At 42.3% G+C, this 21,128-nt stretch overlaps 1 protein-coding gene across 12 annotated transcripts in view; it reads left to right on the top strand.

The window, feature by feature from the left end:
* LPP (LIM domain containing preferred translocation partner in lipoma) overlaps positions 1–21,128 on the top strand; it is a 425,132-nt gene that overhangs the window by 339,615 nt on the left and 64,389 nt on the right. For all 12 annotated transcript variants that reach the window (XM_071566772.1, XM_071566774.1, XM_071566769.1 and 9 more), the window contains one exon: positions 3,392–3,515. In XM_071566772.1, coding sequence (XP_071422873.1) covers positions 3,392–3,515 — 124 coding nt within the window. The remainder of the gene's footprint in view (positions 1–3,391; positions 3,516–21,128) is intronic.

The raw sequence follows: 21,128 nt of genomic DNA, 5'->3' as shown, positions 1-21,128 counted from the left end.
TATTTCTAGACAGCCTTGATCATTGTACAGATCAGGAGAAAAATAGAGGAAGCTTAATATAAACAACAACACCACAACTCTCTTTTGTAAGGAACACCAGTGTTATATTTTTACCCTGACCTAACAAAGGAGGAGGAAGGAAACTGTTTTGCTTAAACAAGCATTTTAGATTGGACTAAAGATACACTTTTCTCTCTATGGTTGTGTGTGCGTGTCCCAGCAAACTCAACAGCACGTTCATATGCATGAAATGCATTTTCCTGGAGGCACATAGTCAGCATGTGCCATGCAAGGAGGGAAAAGATGTGCCTAGCACTACTTAAATGCTGGTCAAAAAGGCATAGCATTTTAGTCAAAATAAGTTAAAATGTCTCATAACATTGTGGTTGGTGTTTTTTATTTTTGCTGACTTTTGGTACTGGATAAGAAATCTGCCTGGTTTGGAAAAGTGCAATGTAGATAAAATATGAGAGCAGCCTATTTATTGTGTGTATGAGGCAATGTGGCCTCCAAAACCAGAGTCAGACAGAACTGAAAATCTGCAGATTTTTGTCTTTCATTTTAAATGGCCTATTCCAAGCCCTTATTGAATCAGGCATGGGTGGGCTCCCCAGTCAAGAGGTATGGGAAGCAAGCCCAGAAAAGAGGGAGAGATTTCACAGATCTCCTGCCCAGGGTGTCCTTCCAAAGCCTGGCTGGTGGTGGCCTGCAGGTGCAGTGGCTTTGGGTTGGAGGGTGTTCAGTGTAGGTAGGTCTGCAACACTGAGTCCAGCCCTGCTGGGCTGTGTCCAGGGCTAAAACCCATGGAGCTCCCGACATCCTGAATGCAGGTTTAGTCTTTGCCTCAGAGCCCATGTGATGGGCAAAGCACTTCATCTCCATGTATCTTGCTTCCCTTTCCTGTGAACAGACATGCAGCTTGTGCCCTCTGTTTTGGTCCATTTATGTTATAGGGCCCAAGGTTCAGCAGTGTTTTAGATGATGTGTGGATGGAGCTCAGCAGAAGAGGCTGGAGCAAAGTGCTGCCATGAGTTTGTGCCTCACTGGTGAATCCTAATGGTGGAAATACAGGGGCAAGGGCCATTGTCAGCTTTGGGCTGTATCCTGGGATGGCAATGGTCATTCTTTATGGCATGGAAGCCAAAATAGGTAGACTACCTGGAATAATACTTTGAGAAGCTCAGTTGCCAGATTGATTTCTCACGCTAATAAATCCTTGGCTGCACTCGCTGTGTTAAAATATATGTTCAGGCGAGATTCCTGATCAGCTCTTAGGAACAAGAGAGCAAAGGGAAAAAATGCATTGTTCCAAGATTAAATGCTTCACATTTGACACCTTTAATTGGCTTATTAATAAGCCATTTTTTTAGGGTTATGCTATTTATTATTTCTAATGACGTAGTTGTAGACTAGCCTTCTAAAAACAGCCACAAAGCACTGGCCAAGGGAATCTGAGTGTTCTGGGTCAAATACCCAGCTCTGAAACTTCTAGTCATATGAATGGCCTTTTCCCCAAGAAAATTATGTATCCCACAGGGATGGCACTTACATGAATTAGAAAGCAAATGCAAGTCCTGTGCATCATGCTGTCTTACTCCCCACATGAAAAAGTAAGTTATGGTAACCCAAATATATCCACATGGTTGTATTTGTACAATGAAGTTTACTGCTCTGTGTGGATATTCAGGATTTTCAGATGTTCAACAGCTTCCTCAGAGCAACTTCCTCAGGTAACTAGAATTCCTGGAGAAATGCACAAAATCCTTAAATATTTTTCAGAAAAAAAAGCATAAGCTAAAAAAGAAAACATCTCTGGGAAAACCTGAATGTATATGTCTGTATTCTCTGTCAGAGAGGCTGCATGTATGGCAAACAGACTTCACAAAACCCTTCATGAAAATTCATCCAACCTGGGGCTTATTTCAGGTACACTACTCCACAAGAGAGCAATTGTTGGGCAGGAAATGGGTACCAACTGCTGCATTGTGTGTGCACAGCAAATCCAACTCTTCCAGGGAGCACAGCCGTGTGCTCATAGGTTCAGCGTCTAAGAGGTGTAGATCAGGCCAATGAGTATGGAAGGTGATGGTGTACAGCTTATCATGGACCCTAGAAAAATAAGTATGACAAGGTCAGGAATGTGTAAGAGTTTGATTTCTGGGAGTGGATGATTGAAGTGTTATTGCTAAGCGCTGTTCGGAGACCTTCTCTACATTGATTGATGTCTCATTTGAAATCTCCTTCTTGCCTGAAAGAAAAAAGTGTGAAAGCATTCAGTTAATTCTCTTGCAGTGCAGTGCCTTAAAGCTGCTGTTCTTTGTTGAACATCTCTGGCTCAATAAAGATTCATTATGCCAGCCAGATGTAGTCTCTGTAAGCCAGATAGAAGAAGCCAGTGTGTTGTTTCTCCAGTAATTTTACATTTTCTTGTCATTTAAGTAGGTATGTAGCATGAAAAAATGCTTCCTTGTTTCATATCAAAGGTCTAATTCTTGATGAAGGCAGCAATTAATCAATGGAATCACTTGCTTTACTGAAATGCTATGTTTCAAAAATAAGTCAATTTTCATATGCAAGTCTTTCAAGAAAGCAGTGCACACAAGGAAAGTTGCTGTTGGCATTTTTAATCCCAAAATGACCGAGTTTCTGATTATGGACACCAAACTTAGCTTCTTCTAAGAAACTTCTAGGCATAAGACTATTTCTGTGCTTCTTAAAATATGCCCATACTTCTGGTGTTTTCCAGGGAGAAGCTGCTCTGAAACAGACTCCAGATACTGTATGCAGCTGTTAGCATAGGACGGCCAAGACATCTCAGTTTCTAGGTGCATGTTAAAACAAAGTATCCCTAGTACTACAAGTCTGTGGACCAGCTCCTGAGCTCACTGTTAACAGCAGGATTTGTGTAAAAATAAACAAGAAGAGAACATAACTGGCATCTTGGGATTATCTGTCGTTGTCCATAATGCTCCACCACTGTAGGAGTGATTGTTCTAGCATCTTTTATGTTACCTTGTTAAGTGATGGAAGCTTTTTCTCAGTCTAAACTTAAATACTTCCAAAGCCTTTTTCAGTGCTGGAAAGCATTTGTATCAAGTTATCCTTGGAATAATTTTCTCCTTTGTTTAATATTATGTGCTACCCAGTAGACATCTAGTTATGAGATAGAATACTTCTCATTCTAGGAGGATATACAACATTTCACTAAATGTTTTTTCAGAATCCATTTGCATTACATTAAGTGAGGTATTTACTTGCTTGAATCCCTTGGGTTTTAAAAAAAGCAAAAATAAGACAAAGAATGATGTTCAACACTGAACAGCCAATAGACCCTCTTATGTGTGTGTGTGTGGTTTTATATCACATCACAGACTGTCCTTTTTTTTTTCAGAGTGGATATCCAAGCTCTGGACCTGCATCAAGCACTCCTGCCTTCAGACCTGAGGATGAGCTAGAACATCTGACCAAGAAAATGCTGTATGACATGGAGAATCCTCCCTCTGATGACTACTTTGGTGAGCCATGTCACAAGTGTCCGTAGCCCTCTTCCATACTGACCGGGTGCAGTAACAAAGAGGTCTGACAGCTGCACTGGTAACATAGTGGCATTCCTATTGATGGATGTGCTTTCCATGCTTGGGCTGGAAGTGTAATCATCCATAGGAATTCCTCTGTAATTTCAGCATAAATCTCATGCTCACTCACTGTATATTTGTAGTCTTTCTGTTTATAAAGTTGAATCTTTCAGTGTCTGGTTCATTTTCACACCATCTGTCCCCAGCTTCTAAGCTACCTATCTGAACTCAGGTGTGGTGCACTGTCTTGCCCGCCTGCCCCCTCTCTTCTCATTGCAGCTGCAAAAAACCTGGCAGTGTAAATGTGTTCTGCTTCTAAGGCATGGATTTCCATTTTCTGTGTGCTGCATAGATTAAAAGAAAATTCATTTTGAGGCAATTGGGTTGGTTATACATGGGAACTGGTTAACCCAGAACTGGGTCCAACAAGTACAAGCAAGACAAATGTGAACTGATTCATTCATAACCATGTTGTCTTCCTTGCCTGGAAAAAAGATAACTGTGATTCTAATTTCCTTCTTAAGCAGTATAGAACGGAATTATCCTAGGCATCTATAGGTATAGAATATGTATCTTGCCTTTATATGATACACAGGTGATACAGTCTCTGAACTGTGCATTATAGTCAAGAGTCCTGGGCACATTTGATGCATCTGACTATATATTTAATTTCCTGGGTAATAGTTTTGTCAGGAAACAAACTGCTGCAGTTCATAGAGTTAAAGCCTGGGGTAGACCATTTTGTGGTCTTTATCTTCCTTTATTTCATAATTTCTTAAAAACTTCATTTAGATTGCCCACTAGGTCTATTTGCTATAGAGTTTGGGTGGACCAAAACACTTCTGGCTTAAAGAAACTTTTGTGCTTTTGTTTAATCCAAAAGCAGATGGGTCCAAGGATCTTGCCAGTGGCAAGAATCTGTTAACATGAGCAGGTTAAGATGTTCTCATCAAACAAACGTTGCCCTTTTAGATGGGCTTGATACCAGTCCCCATTCTCCAGCAGTACTTTCTGTCTTCTGTGGTCTCCACCCTTGTAACCAAAATGTCTTCTCTGTCAGCACTGGTAGTCATCAGAGTTGATGACTATCACTGATCTGAGGTGTGAGCAGGAGTGACTAATAGAGAATAGCCAGAGAGCATTTTTGGTGTTGCTGCATTTAACTTCATCTCTGCCCATAGCCATTTGGGTTCACTCTGTGGTGTTTTAAACACAAAGCAACAACCAAATAAACATAACATTTAGCCATTAGCTGGGAAGACAAGAGGGAGAAACTTCTTTCCTACTCCCTTCAGTCAAATGGCTGAAGTCCTGAAGCATGAGATTTGATTACAGAATTTTCTTAATGCAGAATTGTGTGGCAGGAGTTCGTTGATGGACCAGAGCCCATCCAGTTTTCCTTTTAGCCCAAGAAGGTAGTCAGGTGAACAAAGAACTTGGAGATGCACAGGCTCCAAGGTCAGAAGGGACCTTGCCATTATACTGCCTAATGTCTTACTCTCAGTTTGTCCCAGAAACATGATTGAATCATGACTTGAAAAAAAAAGAAATCTAATCTTATCTTAAAGACTTCGAGCAATGGTGAGTCAACCACCTACCCTGATAAGCTGTTCTAGTGATTAATTTTCCTCACAGCTTGGAAATTGCTTGCTGAAGTGAAGCTTTAGTTTTGCTTAGCACTTGTAGTTATGAAGCTGAAAAGCTCAAATTTTGCAGACTAATATTGTATGACTAAGATGGCTCTACTGTTTTTCAGAGGGTAGTACATCAAATTTTCTTCATCTAGAAGGGATCCATAGCTCAAACAGTTGGAACATAAAGTCTCTCAGTGTTAGGTCATCAATTTGGCTATCAAGTGGAAGGTCAGACCAATGCCATGGCAATAGCTCTTAATTCAGCAGGAGACAAGAAAATGGAAAGGAGGCTTCAGAGCATTCAGAAGTTTTGCCAGTGTTTAAGTGGTGGCATGATCAAAGATTGAATAATCATGCGTGATGCAAGGTGGAGGATGAAAATCAAGCGTTAGTCCTACCTTATGCGGGTGATGTGTAATTACAAACTGCACTTGATTAATTTTCTAATTGCACTGAGTGTATGCTACTGAAATTCATCTCTGACGCAATGTCCAGCCTTGGCATCCCTGATGTGCAGAAGAACCATGTGTTGACCTGATCATCTATTCAGCCTTCTAAACATGCTATGCCTCACACAGACATTTGGGAGCATAATCTACCTAACAAGATAGATAGTGCAGGAGCACAACTGCTTTTTATGATTGGATACAAAGAGGTAGGCTACCCTCATCCTCCCAGGTTAGTTCCAGCCCAAGCTCCTGAAGTCAAAGTGGATGAAGCCTTTTGATGTGGCAGTGCAGGCCGAGAGTTTTGTACTAATTCTGGCTATGTCAGAATTAAATATCCATCTCTACTTGAGCTGTCAGCCAGTGCCATTCAGTAACTTCATGCTCATGTGGAAAGAACAAATTAAGTGTGGGAAGTAAAAAAGAGTCTTTCAACTTTGGTTAACTGTCTTGAACAGTATCTCTGCCCTTGTGCTTTATTTGTTCAGCATGGTAGTGTGGACTGTACAGGATTCATATGGCACATTGATCAAATAATCAGAAACAGGACAAATGGGCAGAGACATTGACTCTGATTTGCATTAAATATCTTATGCCTGAGGTCTAAATGCCATGGTAATTGTAGCATAGCAGATAGCTGTCAGCTAATCACTTTTATTAGTTTGAATTTAGAAAACTGGATTTCAGCATATTAAAAGTTGGTTAAGTGCAGATAGGTTTTGAATTGAGGAATCTAATTAACCTTGCTAGAAAGCTGCAAGGCGTTATATTAAGTCATGAAAATAATTTGTTGAAATAATTACATTTGAACTGTCAGGCTGGAGAAAGGTCATTTTACTTGGCCCGCCCTCTGGGATCTTTTCTGTAACCATTTTCCTTCTGCAATTTCACTTTCTATATCTCTGGTTTTCAGTCAAGCCATCTTGATTCTGGAGTCAGCAGAATCTGCCCAACAGTGGACATAGTAGAGGTTCCTTGGGAGGGAAGAAGGCCAGGAGTCACTGAAGTTGTCTTTGCCCTGGAAATGCTGGCAGGTACTGCTGGCACACCAAGTGAGCCGAGCTCAGGAGCAGGCCAGCCGGCGCTTCCCTCCAGCCTCTGCTCGCTGCACCTCTCTGCAGCTTCCCTGGGTGGAAATTACTGAAATTGGTCTTAGGGTTGGAGGAGCTGTTTGAAGCAGTGTTGGCTCATGCAAGCACACACAGCTGGCAGCAAGGCATGGATCACACTGCCTTCCTGGGAAGCCGGAGTGCGTGGTGGGAGCCAGGAGCAGCATGCTGGAGACACGCTTTGGAGCAGCAAGATCACAGTTGACAGCTGTGTATTGCCTAGACTTATCACAGCAGCACGATCCAGTCACTGGGAAATATTCTGGCTGCCATTGGCAAGGTAGTGCTTAAACATGGAAGTATGATTAGTAAACATAATAATTTAAAAAATGCCACTGTAAATTTTCAGGAGCTAAACTTGCATATTGAGTATTCTACCTAACTTAATTTTGTTAAGGCCACACTACTGCAGTAAGTCTAAGCACCCCAATCCTTGATGTATGTCCCCTTCTACCCTCCTGTAGGTTCTTGGAGTATGGAGTGACTTCTGGGAAGTCCTTGGCAGGTCAGCAAATTGAAATCTTTTAAGTGTAAGCTGCTCTTCCTTCTTTACTACTGACTCAGTTGCTGATCTGTGGTAGTTGGCTGTCTTTAATCAAATCCCTTTTTATTAGAAAGGATTCCCAAATGTGTTATGCACTGTGCAGTAGGGATAGTTTCTCTCTATCACAGCTCTCCCTGTTGATAAATGTGCTATTGTAGACAGGCATGTCTGATTTGTGAAAAAAATAATACTTTGTGGAGTGGAAATTGGTTAAGGTTGAGGGAGGAGAAATGGATACTTAGAGGAGATTAGAATGAAACTACCAAAATTGTTTGTTGGCCGCCATGGGAAATTACAGCCCTTGATTTTGCATTTTAAAAAAACCCGACAAAATACACTCACACAAAGATCACAACTGTTCTGGACCACTGTTTCAAGTCTCATAGAAAGAAATGACTTCTGGCAGCTTATCAGTCTATATCACCATGCAGACAGTGCTGATTAAGACTGGAAAAGTGCCACTGGGGCCCCTCATCTCCTGTTGCCTTCTGGACTATGTCCCAGCTGAGTCACTCCTCACAGCAGAGTTTCTCTGACTGGTGGGAAGAAACTCTCACTGGTATTTTATCATAGCTCAGAGCTACCAAAGGAACCACCAGTTTTATGTATTGGATAATATAGCAGTCTCCTTTTGTAGTTCCAGTGTGCTATAGGGATGCACTTGGGGAGAAGAGAGATGCTAAAATAGTCCTGTTGGAAATACTCAGTTTGTGCAATAAAGGGACCTTGATTTATCTCAGAACCGATAATTCAGGATATGTAGTTTTCTTATGCGTATTTTCCGTATCCCCAGACTTTGACAAGGCAAGAGGTGGTGCAGAGTTGGGATGAGGAGCAAGGCCAACAAGCACAATGCTTGATTTTCTTTTCTGCTCCTCATCCTGACCTCTTGTGAGACCTGTGGCAGATGATTTTACCTAAACCTCATTTTTTCCCTTTTCACCCAGTTTTCAGGAGGTGATTAACAGCAGCAGTGCCTCCTGTGGAGAAGCCTTCGTCTCCAGTGCTTCTTTGAGATGCCATGTCACAGTTAAGATTAAAGAATAATAAGTGGCATCCTACTGAATCTGTAAAGTGTCTTTGCATCTCCATTAGGCTTCCATCCATAAGCTGAAAGTCCTTCACTAGGACAAGAGACCTGGTGTCCAAACAGTGTTGAATGCATTCCCTAATTTTACTTCTTGAGCAGCAGGACATGGGTTAGCGTGTGGCAGTCCAGGTAATGTATGGGATAGAGTGTGGTAGAGTTGTAGAAGCTTCAGATGAGGAGGCACCCTAGATTGTCCAGGTACAACTTCTTCAGTTCATGGTGTCTTTGTTTCTTTTGACTTGGCTCTGTGCGCTGAACCATTCTAGGGTCTCTAAACTGAACATGGTCTGCATTGCATCTCAGTCTTGGTCAGGTGTATTTGTAACCTCTAAGAGGTACAGGTAGCCTCCTGGGTTCATTTGAATTACCATCATAAAAAGAAACTGAAAGTTGTCATATTTTGCCTGAACTCCTAGATCTGTTCTGAAAAGGTTGTCATTAAATAAAGCATAACATTATTATTAAAGCATAATTGCCTCATAATTCTGCCATGCAATGTGATGTGTCATCATGTCTTTTGTTTAAAGACAGGGGTTCTGATGCAAGATAGTGTATGTCTTCATGTGAGCAACATCTGGGTCAGAAAACAGCAGGTCAGATTTTCAACGGCTGATGAGCTGACAGTCATTTTCTCTTACATAACTGCTCAGAAAAGCAGGAAGAGCAGACATATAACAGGGATCCTTTTCTCCATTGTGGTTCAAGTCATTATTTTTGATGTTCAAGCCATGTGCCTGCATTTATACAGAGGCTACAATGTCTAGGAGCAACCTGTGCTGAGGAAGGTCATAGTGCGGCACCATAACCTCCAGCAGCCTCTTGTGGCCTGCCGCAAGGGGAGTCACCCTCCCTCTGCTCCCCAGAGGCTTTAATTGCCTTGGTAAATGGCTTTCAGAGCCTGTTTCTTCAATTTCACTTCTGTTAGTACTTGCCACCTGCCTCTAGCTTCCTTTCAGGGAGTCCTGTTCTTGCGGGCATCCTTGCACAGCACATGCAGGTAGAGTGTGGAGGGAAAATTTATAAGGATAATCTCAATGCAGCCTAGAGGGTGAATTTTGGCCCACAGTTCCAAAGTAAGAAGAGACAAACATGAGGCCAATGAGAGGTCGGAGTGCAAAATATACCATATCTACAGGCATTTATGTCTGGCCATGAGAAAGGCAAGCAGCTGTGAGGTGCACTGAGTTGCTTTTCAAGCATTTGAAAGACTGTAGATGCATGCAAAAGTTTGATTCTTCCTTCTGTAGATCTAATCCACATTCTACTCTGTAGTAATTGTGGGAAAAGATCTTTTTGTGCCAGGGATCTTAGCCTTATAAAGGCTTTAGTGCACATCTCTTAATGAAGATCCAGCTGATGTAGCAGTCAGGAATGAGGGAAAGCTGAACTTCTGTAAACCCTGAGCACCTGGTACCCACATGTGCCAGGAGGCAGGATGCTTACTTTCCCTTTTTCCTCTTCTTATCCACACAAGAGTGGTTAAGACTTTGCATCGTGAGTGTTTCTGCAGCAGAGTCTCTTCAGACAGCAGCACTGCTTCACAGATGGGGTCCAAATCTTGCATCAAAACCAAAATTACTGTAGGTGATAAAATCCCAGCTGGAACAGGTAGCAAGCAGCATGGCTTCCTCTGTGTTTTTAAGTCCCTGATTTAACTTGAATTGCTGACAGTAAACCTAGACATATTTTTACTTCTGAACAGAGCTAACTTGATACAGAAATTACCTAGTGGAGAATAAGTTCAGAATACCAAGGTAGAACTTTATCAAAGGGATTTCCATGATCATGTGTATGCTGTGAGAGATGGGGTTTAGACCATGAGTGGAATTTTGTCCCAGAAGTCAGTAAATAAAAGCTGACAATTTCCTGCTGTCTTTAAAGAGGAGTGAAATGTGATAATGAGTATCAGGGATGTGTCTTTCTAAAGTACAGCTATATTCTAAAGGATCCTACAGCATGTTTAAAAAAAACCATAGCCATGGAAAGCTAAATAATCTGTGAGGGTGGTAAATACTTCTTTTGTTGTGATAGGGCCCTTAGTGTGCTAGGAACTTACAAATGGATAGGAAAGCTCAGCCTCTCTCAGCAAATATCTTGGACAATGATAAGGCTATTAGCCAACCCCACCAAAATTAGTAGTCCTACATGAAAACAAAACAAATATTTCTCCCTTAATTTGAGAAGCAGTTTAAAGACAATCCAGCTTGTTCATGGTAAGCTTACATGCCCAAAGTAAACTCTCCACAGACCGAAATGGCTGAAGAATTGATAATGAGCCATTAAGTCTTTGGCTGCAGGTCATTAGTCTGTAGCTAACTCAGATCATTAACAAGCAAAAATGGGACCTACCTTCTGGCAGTTTTCCTGCCCCACATGAAATGAGCTGGTCTCAGGGGGGTTCTCTGTGGGTATATCATCACTTGACTAGAAACCATAACTTGTGGTACCTGGAGGATCCCTGGTTGGGAATCTCCTTGACAAGGCCAGGAGCTGAAGGCAGACTTTTTATCTAGGGCATGTAGGATGAAGAAGGTTGGTTCTCCCACTCCTCCGTTAGATCTGTTTTACTGAGAGGACTGAAACCAGGAGTCTCCATCCATATCATAAACAATAAATTCTCATGTACAGGTATTTTAAGAGGGGATGTATGTATGTGTATCTGTGAATGAGTGAGAATGTTTTTCTGGGCTGTTGTGTTATAGAAATAATTTTCACTTCAGATGGAGCTTTGGAGTGTTTTAAGCCTCGACATTCTTTTTTTGTCATGACTTGTGGCTGAGTTCTGGAGTGAGGTACAAGCATTAGGTTTTGGAGCTGGAGTTTGAAATCCTTCCAGCCATGCAGTCCTGGAGAAATCTTTGTCCCACTAACATCAAAACAGTTTCATTTCTCTTTGATTTGAGTTAGTTATGTACATGATCTGGCATAAATGAAGCCTTTTTTTGCTTTTTAAAACTGAGAGCAGCCCACCTGTTGTTTGAAGCTGAATGGACTAAATTTGCAGTTTGCTTCCGTGTTGTATTTATGGCTCATTGTGCTGCAGTAACATCCAAGGCCTGACAGCAAGGCTGTGGTCATGCTGTACTATGTGCAAATTAAACATGGAGTAGGAAACAGTAGGCATCCCTCAGAGCTCCAAAACTGAAAATATGGCAAGGACCAGGAAATTACCATCCTTAATTTACAAACGAGGGGCTGACTGGCACAGTTTAGATGAGTCACCCAGAGTCATGCCGAGATCCAGTAGCAATGTGGGAATTGAGCCTAGAATTCCTTCAAGTTTTGTGCCTTACCCAAAGCTGTGGCCATATTCTTTATTTTATGAGGAAATCAGCCAAAAATGGACTTGTGAGCCTTGTTTGATGAGAAATCACAAGCAGTGTGAAGGCTCTTCCCAGCATACAAAGCACAAGCCCTTTTTTCCAGGGTTAATAACAAGGCTGTGAAAATAAGAAAGGAGGAGGAGAAAGTGCTCCAGGACCACACTGGGTAACTTTAACTGCTGTTAATGTAATGTACCCACTAATGTTATCGCACTTCAACATTTAGATAGTTCAAGGCTATTAGGAAAATTGCTAATTCACCATAGTAATCTGTTACTTTCCAGTCTAGCAATCACCGTTCCACGGGGGTGTGGCTTTTGTTATTTCTTCTTTTGATGGCATTTTTCTCTTGCTGTCTTTTTTGATAGGGCGGTTTCTCTTTTGCCAGTGGCTTTTGAGGATATTTTGAATGTCATTAACTCAAAATGAGTTACTTTCAGTGGGGGGAAAAGCTGGATTTTATCTGAGAGCAAAATATGGTAAAAAGAAGAATTAAACAGGACTGCCTCATTTGCTGAGGGTTCTTCAGCCTCTTCTCTTCTGGTGGAAATGCATCAAAACTATTTGGTTTTTTTTTCTTTTTTGTAAGGAATTGCTTTGACTCAGATTCTGTGAGATGAATCATAACTCACTTTCTCATCTGAGATGTGGAAAAAAAAATTCCAGCTCTGCTGTCAATGTCAGCATAATCAATACAGAGTGTTTCTCAGTGGTGCAAAAAAATAGGGGAGGATTAAAAGAATGAAAATAATCAAAAGTAGCCAAACTTTCCTGCTGATTTTAGTAAGCTACACTGTTTTTATGTCTCCAAATGCACTTTGCTCTTCATCATGTCATATTAGACCTGAACACAGTTTCCACATCTCTGGTTACAGCCCAAGGTCACAACTGGTGCTCAAAAGGCAAGAGACTGTCATCCCAAGCTGGTAAGCAGATCATGAGAAGCCAGCCCTGGCAGACATTGGGGATGTTACCAGCAGCTGAGAGTAAACCTGTTGTGATTTGTGAAACCTGCAGTTGAGATGTCACCTGCCTGGACTGTGCCAGCAGGGACTTTGTCAGCTGAATAGGAGAGAGTGCAAGCACACTGTGCCTGTCCCATGGCCCTGCCTGAGCCAGCCCCACTGGGGGAAATGGAAAACTTCAGTAGCAATAGGGTCACTGTGGCTGCAAACTGGAGATGGAAGACCACATCTGATACCTTGTCAGCAGCTTTCATTTATGAACTTGCTAATTTTCTTTTTTTTTATTTGTGTGTCTGCAGAGACATGCACACAGACGTAGGATTAGTTATCTCTGGAAGTGTGAGTTAAGAGCCAAACCCCTGAACAACTCTGTTCACAGCATTAGGGTCAAAAGGTGACACCACAGGTAGGTTATATGGGTTTTGACAGTTGACAAAATTTATCTCCCAACAGAGTGGTTCAGTAAAACACCCTGGCAATAGCAGACCCCTTCATAGAGAATTTAGAGGTGTGGGTGCAACCATCTTTCACAGCCAAAGACATTGCCCACTGCTAAAGACAGACAATTGGATGTGGGATGTGAATGATACTCTCTCATAAATCCTTCCTAATTACTGTGCCAGCCATGGTCAACTGTTTGTTTAAAGCTGTGAATCAGGCTGTGTTCTGTTAGCATCAGTGTTCAACTTTAATATACCATTTCCTCAACACATTCTAGTTCCAGACGATGTCTTGAGAGGTTAATAACTTCCTATCTGCTCAGTGCATATTCTGATTCTGTCTGTGTTGTCAGGGGCAGACCGGACAGCAGCAGTCTTTGTGAGTGCAGGTTGGAAGTAGAGAAAGTTTTTGTGGGGTTTTAGTGACTTTTGTTGTCACTTAAAATTACACTTGAAAAAAACTCAGCTTTTAAAATGTCTCTATTTCTTCATTATGTGCTTGCCTTGAAAAGCAAGTGATTTCAGCATGCGACTTTCAAAAATACAAAAACCTGCAGAAAGCCTGAAGCCCTTTACCTTGAATTTTTGCTTGTGTTGATACATGTCTGGGACAGGACAAGACTGACTTTACATTCTTTTTAATGCAGAGGTTTTTTGTGATCACATGAGCTAAGGAACTGTGTCTGGCTGAGCTGGAAGGAGACATTTAGGAGGGACTCTAATGCGGGACCTTTATTCTGTGCAGAAAACTGTCATATGCAGCCATGTCTCCTGGACAGGAAAGTCCTAGTGATCATCATTGCCAACGTGGAGCTAATTCTGGTCATATGTTCTTGTTGTCATCTCCACTAGCTGGACAGCTGCTTCTCATTTCTGTCCCATGGCTGAAGTCAGTGAGAATCCTAAAATGCACATACAAACATGTGTGTGTGTACATATATATATATAGTGCAGGATACTACTTGGACCCTGGATTCTAATGGTGTTCCTTTCTTTCCCCTTCTCCATCTCAGCATCTTGCATCAACTGATCCAGCTTTCCATGCTTACATGGTCTTGTGAAGTGTGACTGTCTCCCTCACTGGCAAATCTAGTGTGTGTGCTTGAAGGACAGGACTGGCTCCAACAGTGGATATTTGAGTGGGACATTTTTAAATATTCTATCATTTTTCTGTATATGCCTAAAAACATCATCTTCTTCTAAAGATAAAATGGCAAAGCATAGGCATAGGCTTCAGTGTGCTGTGTTTCTGTATTTCATTAGGCCACTACTGATGCTAAAGCAACCATAGCCTCTTATTTTATGTGTACACAATTTCCATGGAGGGCAACAAGAAGAGGAGGGGACCAAAAATGCAGTTGCTTATGGTCAGATTTATTCCTACTGTTTTTTTGCAGGCAGAATTCAAAAGGTGAAGAAAGTGGAGCATGTGCATTGCAGATGTGCACAGCTGGTGCATTGCCATCTCCATGGTATCCCTCCTTCAGAAGGGCGGCTGAGGAGAGCCAGAAGGTCTGTGTCAGTTATACGGCCAGCTCCTAGTGAAAGCTTGTCATTTAAAACTCTTTTGGTCTTTTTCTGCACTGCTGTCTCTAAACTGAGTGAGGAATGGAAACTGCTCCATTCACTCACATAGGAGAGAGACACATACTTTCAGGTTTTGAGGGTTTAGATGAAAAACTGCACAGATAACACAAGTTTCAGGAACCTCAGCAGGAGTGTCAGAGGTAGACATTTGAAAAAGAAGCCACCCCCATACATAGGGGAGAGGGACCTTGTTGTTCTGGGGTTGCAGATCTGTGCCCTAAGGTAGCCCTGGTCATGCCAGGACGTGAGTAAAGGGTTTTGTTCTTAAGGCCCATTGACCCAAGTGTGGCTTGGTCTTTTACACAAAAAAATCATAGAAAGCCAATTAGTCTTGGGATCTTGGTGATTTTTCTGTTATTTCTTTGCTCTGATTACAGTAGGATAAGGAGCCATAACTAAGCTGTTTCAAGTCTGCCAGATTCTGCCTTCTTCTGTTTCGTACAATTGCAAGTGTTCACACACAGTGCTGCCTATTGCCATTTGCAGCACAACTTTCTTTTATTTAAGGAGGGAAGACAAGGTACCTGACCTGTGGCCTTTAGTCCTTTGTAAATGACCAAAGTCATGATAAAGTAACAGCTGTTAGGCAGCAAGTAGGAATGGTGTGCATCCAGCAAATACCTGATTACAAGAGCTGTTCTGGCCTAGGAAAATTGCAGCTGTTCAGGAGGACAAGTAATTGTGATACATAGTGGTACACATCTCAATAGGTGTATGTTAACTAGAATATGCTCCAAGTGACATCAGTTTGGCTAGAGGTCTGGCTGAGTAAATATTGCCTAAACTTTAAGGAGATCAGTGTGTGCAGTGGCTTCATGCTTGTGCTCTGGGGACAGGGGAGAACAAAACAATATCCAGGAGAAATTACACTGTAAAATGATATATTAATGTTGTTTCCCCACAGCAATTTACTAATTTTGTGTCACTCTTAGACAGGAATATTCCACAGTGACCCTTAATACCTCAGACAGGGCTCATTGCATGAAAAGAAGTTCGTAAGTCTGAGGTTTACAAAATGCCAGTCTCTACCTTTTTTGTTATGTAGAGGTTGCTTTGATTTTCTCATGAAACAGTACTGGAATTCAGACTTTTTTGCAGGTGTTCTAACACATTTGGACTTGAATCTGAAGCTTTTCTGAAGTCATCTAGTCTAGAACATGGGTTGTATACTTCCCACAAGCTACATACTGCATTTTGCTTCATAGGTCCTCATTTGTGCAGAGACTGCCAAGGGGATGCTTAGAGCAATGGAAAACAGTAAAAGCTATTTCCAAAACATTTGAAGTCTCAGTTGCATTGAGTCTCAGTTTGCTGCAGTTAATGTTTTGAAGGCTTTTGTAAGTTGTAGCCTTTCCCTGGGACAAAATTCTCCCACACTGCTTCCAATGCTGGGGTGTGAATAATAGCTTCCCTGACCTACCCATACATTTGACTTTGTCAACAGAATAAAGTTGTGTAATTTTATGTGCAAACAGAAACCAACTGACTTAAACCAGCATTGGCTTTCTGGGTTTGGTCATATAAATTCAAAACCACTTGAAGTTGACTGAGTACATCAGCTAAAATCAGTCTTGGGATAAACTGAGTGTCTCTACATGTACCTCAGATCTAAATTTGGAGGTCTGGTGGATTTCAAATGATTCTGTTATCACATGTAAACAAGTCCATCAGTTTTCCTACTGTCATACCAAAGTGCTTAATGAGGATTAGATACACCTACTATTTTCACAGTGAACTCCCATGCATGTAAGGAAATAGCACCTGAAAGTTCAGAGCACAATGATTTGCCAGCTTTCTCATACAGAGGTTGCTGTCACTAGTACAGCATGTTCAGGATGTTTTTCCACACTGAAATTTTTGGCAAACCCTTACAATCCCTGCTGCTGATGGCCTTTTCTAATGCCTGCCCAAGGACACTGGACTGGCAGAGGAGAGAAGGATTTGGGGGTTCCAGTTTCCATCAGCACAAAATTTTCGGGTCAGGAATTCTGTGAATAATTCAGGAGACAGGGATTGGTGCCTTTTACATGGAAGGCAATTTAGGAAGAACCTTCCATCTTAAAAGTGTGAAGAGTAATACTTTGAGTGAGCCTGTGTAGATGTTGGTCAACATCAGAGCCTTCTCACAGAGGACTTAAGATTAAATGTTGGGACAGTCTGTATGATGACAAATATGGATCAGTACCCACAATTCTCATGTCTGCTATTGTTAGCCAATAGGCCCTAGAGTCTAAACCACCATCTCAAACAGATCGGTCTTTGGGCCACTGAAGAGCTTGTCTTTACGGTGTGAGGTTTTTTTAACTTATTATTTTTTTAAGCCTTACTAATTTTGAATCAAAATCTGTAGGATGTGTGAGAGTGACACATGCAATTGTGCAGATGGATTTTCCACATACTTTCTTTAAATAAAATAATGATTGTTATAAATATGAATCCCATATTTTATACTAATTCACTTGTAATAGAGACCAAGCAGGAAAACTTTAATCTCCTTTTCCAGCAAGCTTTAAGAATGTGACTATCAAGTGAGAATAATGATCTATGGATACTTGATATCGTAGTGCTCTGTCATGGACTCCAGATGAAGCATGTGCCACAGGGAGGTAGTTTTGAAATTAGAGAGGTATCAGTATTAGTTTCTGTCCAGTCCAGAAGCAGGTCCCATGACCCAAAGGATGAACAGAATTATAATTACCACTTAGTTACATCAGTCTAACAAATATGGTGTCACAAGCATCAAATGATATTTTAAAAATACTTTTACTCTCAATACCAATACCACAATTTAAGGTCATGGCATGTGTGGTCATCCTGAATAGGAACAAATGTTGTATGTCCCCTGCTGGATCCGAGTGCTTCTCCATCCCAGGTTGTAAAGTTCCTGTTACTTGTCCAAGAGAGTAAACAAATATTGGACCTCGTACCTGATTGGAAAAGTCTCAGATTTGGGGGTGAAGAAGGAAACCTCTGTCCAGTAGGTTGCTTTAATGAGAAAAAAGCAGTGTTTGTTAATTCCAGCTGCTGAGAAATTTGGAATGATGGAATTCATTGCAAGGGACAGTGGATGCTCAGCATAAAGGTGAGGTGGTTTCCAGTGCCTGAGGGATGTGATTTATGGCAGGTCTGCTGTCAACACGCAGACAGCACATGTTTCAAAACAGCAAGGAAGCCTTGGGCTGGGGCCGGATTGTGAAAGGCAGGGTTTTCAAAAGATCTTAAATAAATGAGGTGCTGGTTGAAATTTGGTGTGACATCTTCTTCTAATGCAGCCAGACACCTTTGAAAACCCCAATCCTCAAACTTGTTGAGCCCATGAGAGCTGCCATTTGTTAGGACTCTACTCTTTGATGGATGCAGCCTTTCTTCCCCCCCCCTCTTTTTTTTTCACTTTTGGCAGTGGGGAGACAGATTCTCTCCTTAGTTTTTAGTTTTTGTTAGACGTTTTTCCCCAGGCAAGCATGCAGGAGGCATGCCAGGGTGGTAGGCCGGAGCCAATGACACAGAAAGCATCAAAACTTTGCCATTACTCAGGCATTTTCACCTTCACCACTGAACAGAGCCGTTGGTAAAAATCACTTTATGCCACCACCCTCCCAGTGATGCCAGGAGGCAGAGACAAGCTGCCGAATACCAGTTGGAGCACAGCCAGGGTATGGAAGAGTGAATTGAGTCATTCATGCCCAGCAGCGGATGTGATTTTTGGCTGGACTTGAGTCTGGTGAACACACTGATGGCGCCTGTCCTGGGCTTATGAAATGGATTGGCTGGGCAGGGAGACAGAAATGGTTTTAGTGCCTTTGTGCAACATGGACACAGTTGGAAATGGAAGTCTTTGGGAAAGGGGACATTGTTTCCTGTGTCTTTGTTCCACACCTAACACCACAGAGCTGTGCCCCATTGTTTGGACTCCCTGAGACTGCTTTCATGCTGCAAGTGGCAAACCTAACTGTAGTCCTTTGGGAATGCAGTAAAAGACAACTCATTTTTGACCTAGACGTAAAGGCTGCTGCTGTCCATGTCAGTGTGTCTTAGCTGGTCCCTTCTGACTGCACTCTCAGTTCAGCTCTTAAAAAAGCAAGAGCTAAGGATTATGTGGTCTGTGTTTACAGTGTGCTTGCACTGATCAGCATGACTCTGTGGGCAGCTGGTCGCTGGTCCTCCCCATGTGAGGGAGAGGGTGGGAGAAGGTGCATGAACCGTTGCATAATGAACACCATCTGAGGAGACCAGCTCCTCTGGCTTCCAGATCTGCTGTTTTACAGCCACACTTATGTACGGGGTCAGGTGCAGCAGCCCCTGAAACTACCCTCCACTGCTCTACCAGCAAATCTAATCTGAGTCAGTGGAGGGGGCAGGCTGGGACTGCACGCTCGGAGAGACACCTGCGAGAGGACCCAGATGGGCTGGTGAGAGCTGCCCCCTCATAGCTGCTGGCCAAGGCTTCTGCCACTGACCCTCCCAGTAATTGCAAGGTATTTTTTGTGGCTTTCCAAGAAAAGATCCTGAAATCCTGGTGCGGTATTACAGAGCAAGCTCAGGAGGCCAGGGGATAGCCCAGGTAATGCCCCCCTGCCCATTGCCCCTGATGAGGGTGGATGGAGGAGTGTTTTGTGCCTCCTATCCTGCCCTTCCCTGCAGGAGCTTTCAGATAAGCATGGTTGCTCACCTTGTGTGCTGTCATAGATTTGGTATTTCCACTGTCCAGGGTTTATCATGCAACATGGCTTTGCAAGTGTAAGTGCAAAGGGACCTGGCTCAGTGGTTGTTGCTGTTGGGATCACCAGAACTGCCAAAATTTGTCTGATCTCGAGCTGTGACAGCGACTGTTTTCCTCACTGAAGTCCTTCCTGGGAGGGGCAAAACCCCACAGAATCAGCTTGAGGGTAAGTTGCTCAGAGAGAGGTTTCCTGCCAGCCCCATTAGAACTTAGCTGATAGCTTCACCATAATTGTGGCTTTAATGCAGAGCTGCCAAGGTTGTTCCCTAGATGCCGTGGATGGGTAACATCTCAGTGAAAAATAAGATATCAAGATTAGGGATATGTTCCAAGGAGAAAAGTAATTTTTGTTTTAAGGACTCTCATTTTCCTATGGAAGTAAAATGAAAGGTTTCTCAGCTTTTGAAAGCATGGGAAAGTTCTGCTTTCTCACAGCCTTTTTAAATTTTGCCCCATTTTTATTTTGGGGAAAAAAAAATAAAGAGGTTTCCACATCACTTCTTTGTTCAACTTACTATATATGATTTCACTCCTTAGTTAGCTGTTTGTTGGCTGGGGTTTTTTATGGAAATCAGTGCTTTGAGAGTCTTATCCCCAAACACAAATACGTTTTTAATTAAAAAAAAAAAATAATTATGTTACTTCTTTACATCCAGCTTTATACTTGCAACTTAAAGCTACATATCCATGCCTAGTATTCAGCCCAGGCTGGGAACAGTAGAGAAGGGAAGCAGATAGCAGGGAGTGCCCAGGACACAACAGGGGACATGGCACCCTGTTGGCAGTGTTGGAGAACCCGGGGGAGATGGGGTGGAGGAGGAATTGCTGTGGCTTCCAGGGACAATCCGCCGTGCCCTGTCTGAGAACAGCTTGCTCATCGCTTCCGAGCTGGGGCTCTGAGTGGATACACAACTGTAGCCTCTCTCATTTGGCAACTTTCATCAGCATTAAAGGAAACATTTGTAAAGGAAATAGAGTACATTTTACTCTCTCCCTTGCATTTCCTTGATCAATTAGCAAAGGGAGGAATGTTTCCTCTCTCGCATTCTTTTTTTTCACCCCCTTTCTTTTGTCTCCAGATGTTAGGGAGGCTCTTTTTCAACCCGTTCGCACATGGTAAAACACGTGCCAAAAAGTTGACACAATGTAACAACAACAACAACAACAAATAGCAAAGCATGCTGCAAAAAACGTATCTGGGACCTTAAATACTGTAGAGCATCACTGACCCCCACTGGGCTGGCACACTCACTGCAGATCACCCAAGTAAGGGACTGGTACCTCATCGATGTATGGGGCTCACAGTCACACTTGTCTGCGGGGGGGGCATCTTTCATTCGGTCCTGTACAACTGGTGTAGGTAAAACCAAGCCTGTCTGTGTTCTTCATGTCTATTGTGAATAGAGTAAAAAGGCATTGGCTTAGTTTGCTGAGAGGGACATTGGGGTTGGATGGCAGAAAGGCTGACTCGTGGTACAGTTAGGTACTCGCTGAGATTTTTTGTCCAAGTGGTTGGTGAAATCTCTGCTGCTGAAGGTTCTTGGGAACAGGTTTAGCAAGTATCTATCAAGAATGCTGTAGAGACAGTTGATCCTGCATTTGAGGCAGTAAGATAGTTTCCGTGACTTCTCAAGGTCCTGTTCAACTTGAATTTTTATAGCTTTGTGGGAAAATCAGGAGTACTTCTTTCCAAAC

The sequence above is a fragment of the Pithys albifrons genome, chromosome 11, assembly GCF_047495875.1.
Source record: "Pithys albifrons albifrons isolate INPA30051 chromosome 11, PitAlb_v1, whole genome shotgun sequence".
Lineage (NCBI taxonomy): Eukaryota > Metazoa > Chordata > Aves > Passeriformes > Thamnophilidae > Pithys > Pithys albifrons.
The sequence above is the reverse complement of the archived record's forward strand: the minus strand, read 5'-3'. Positions and strand labels throughout refer to the sequence as shown.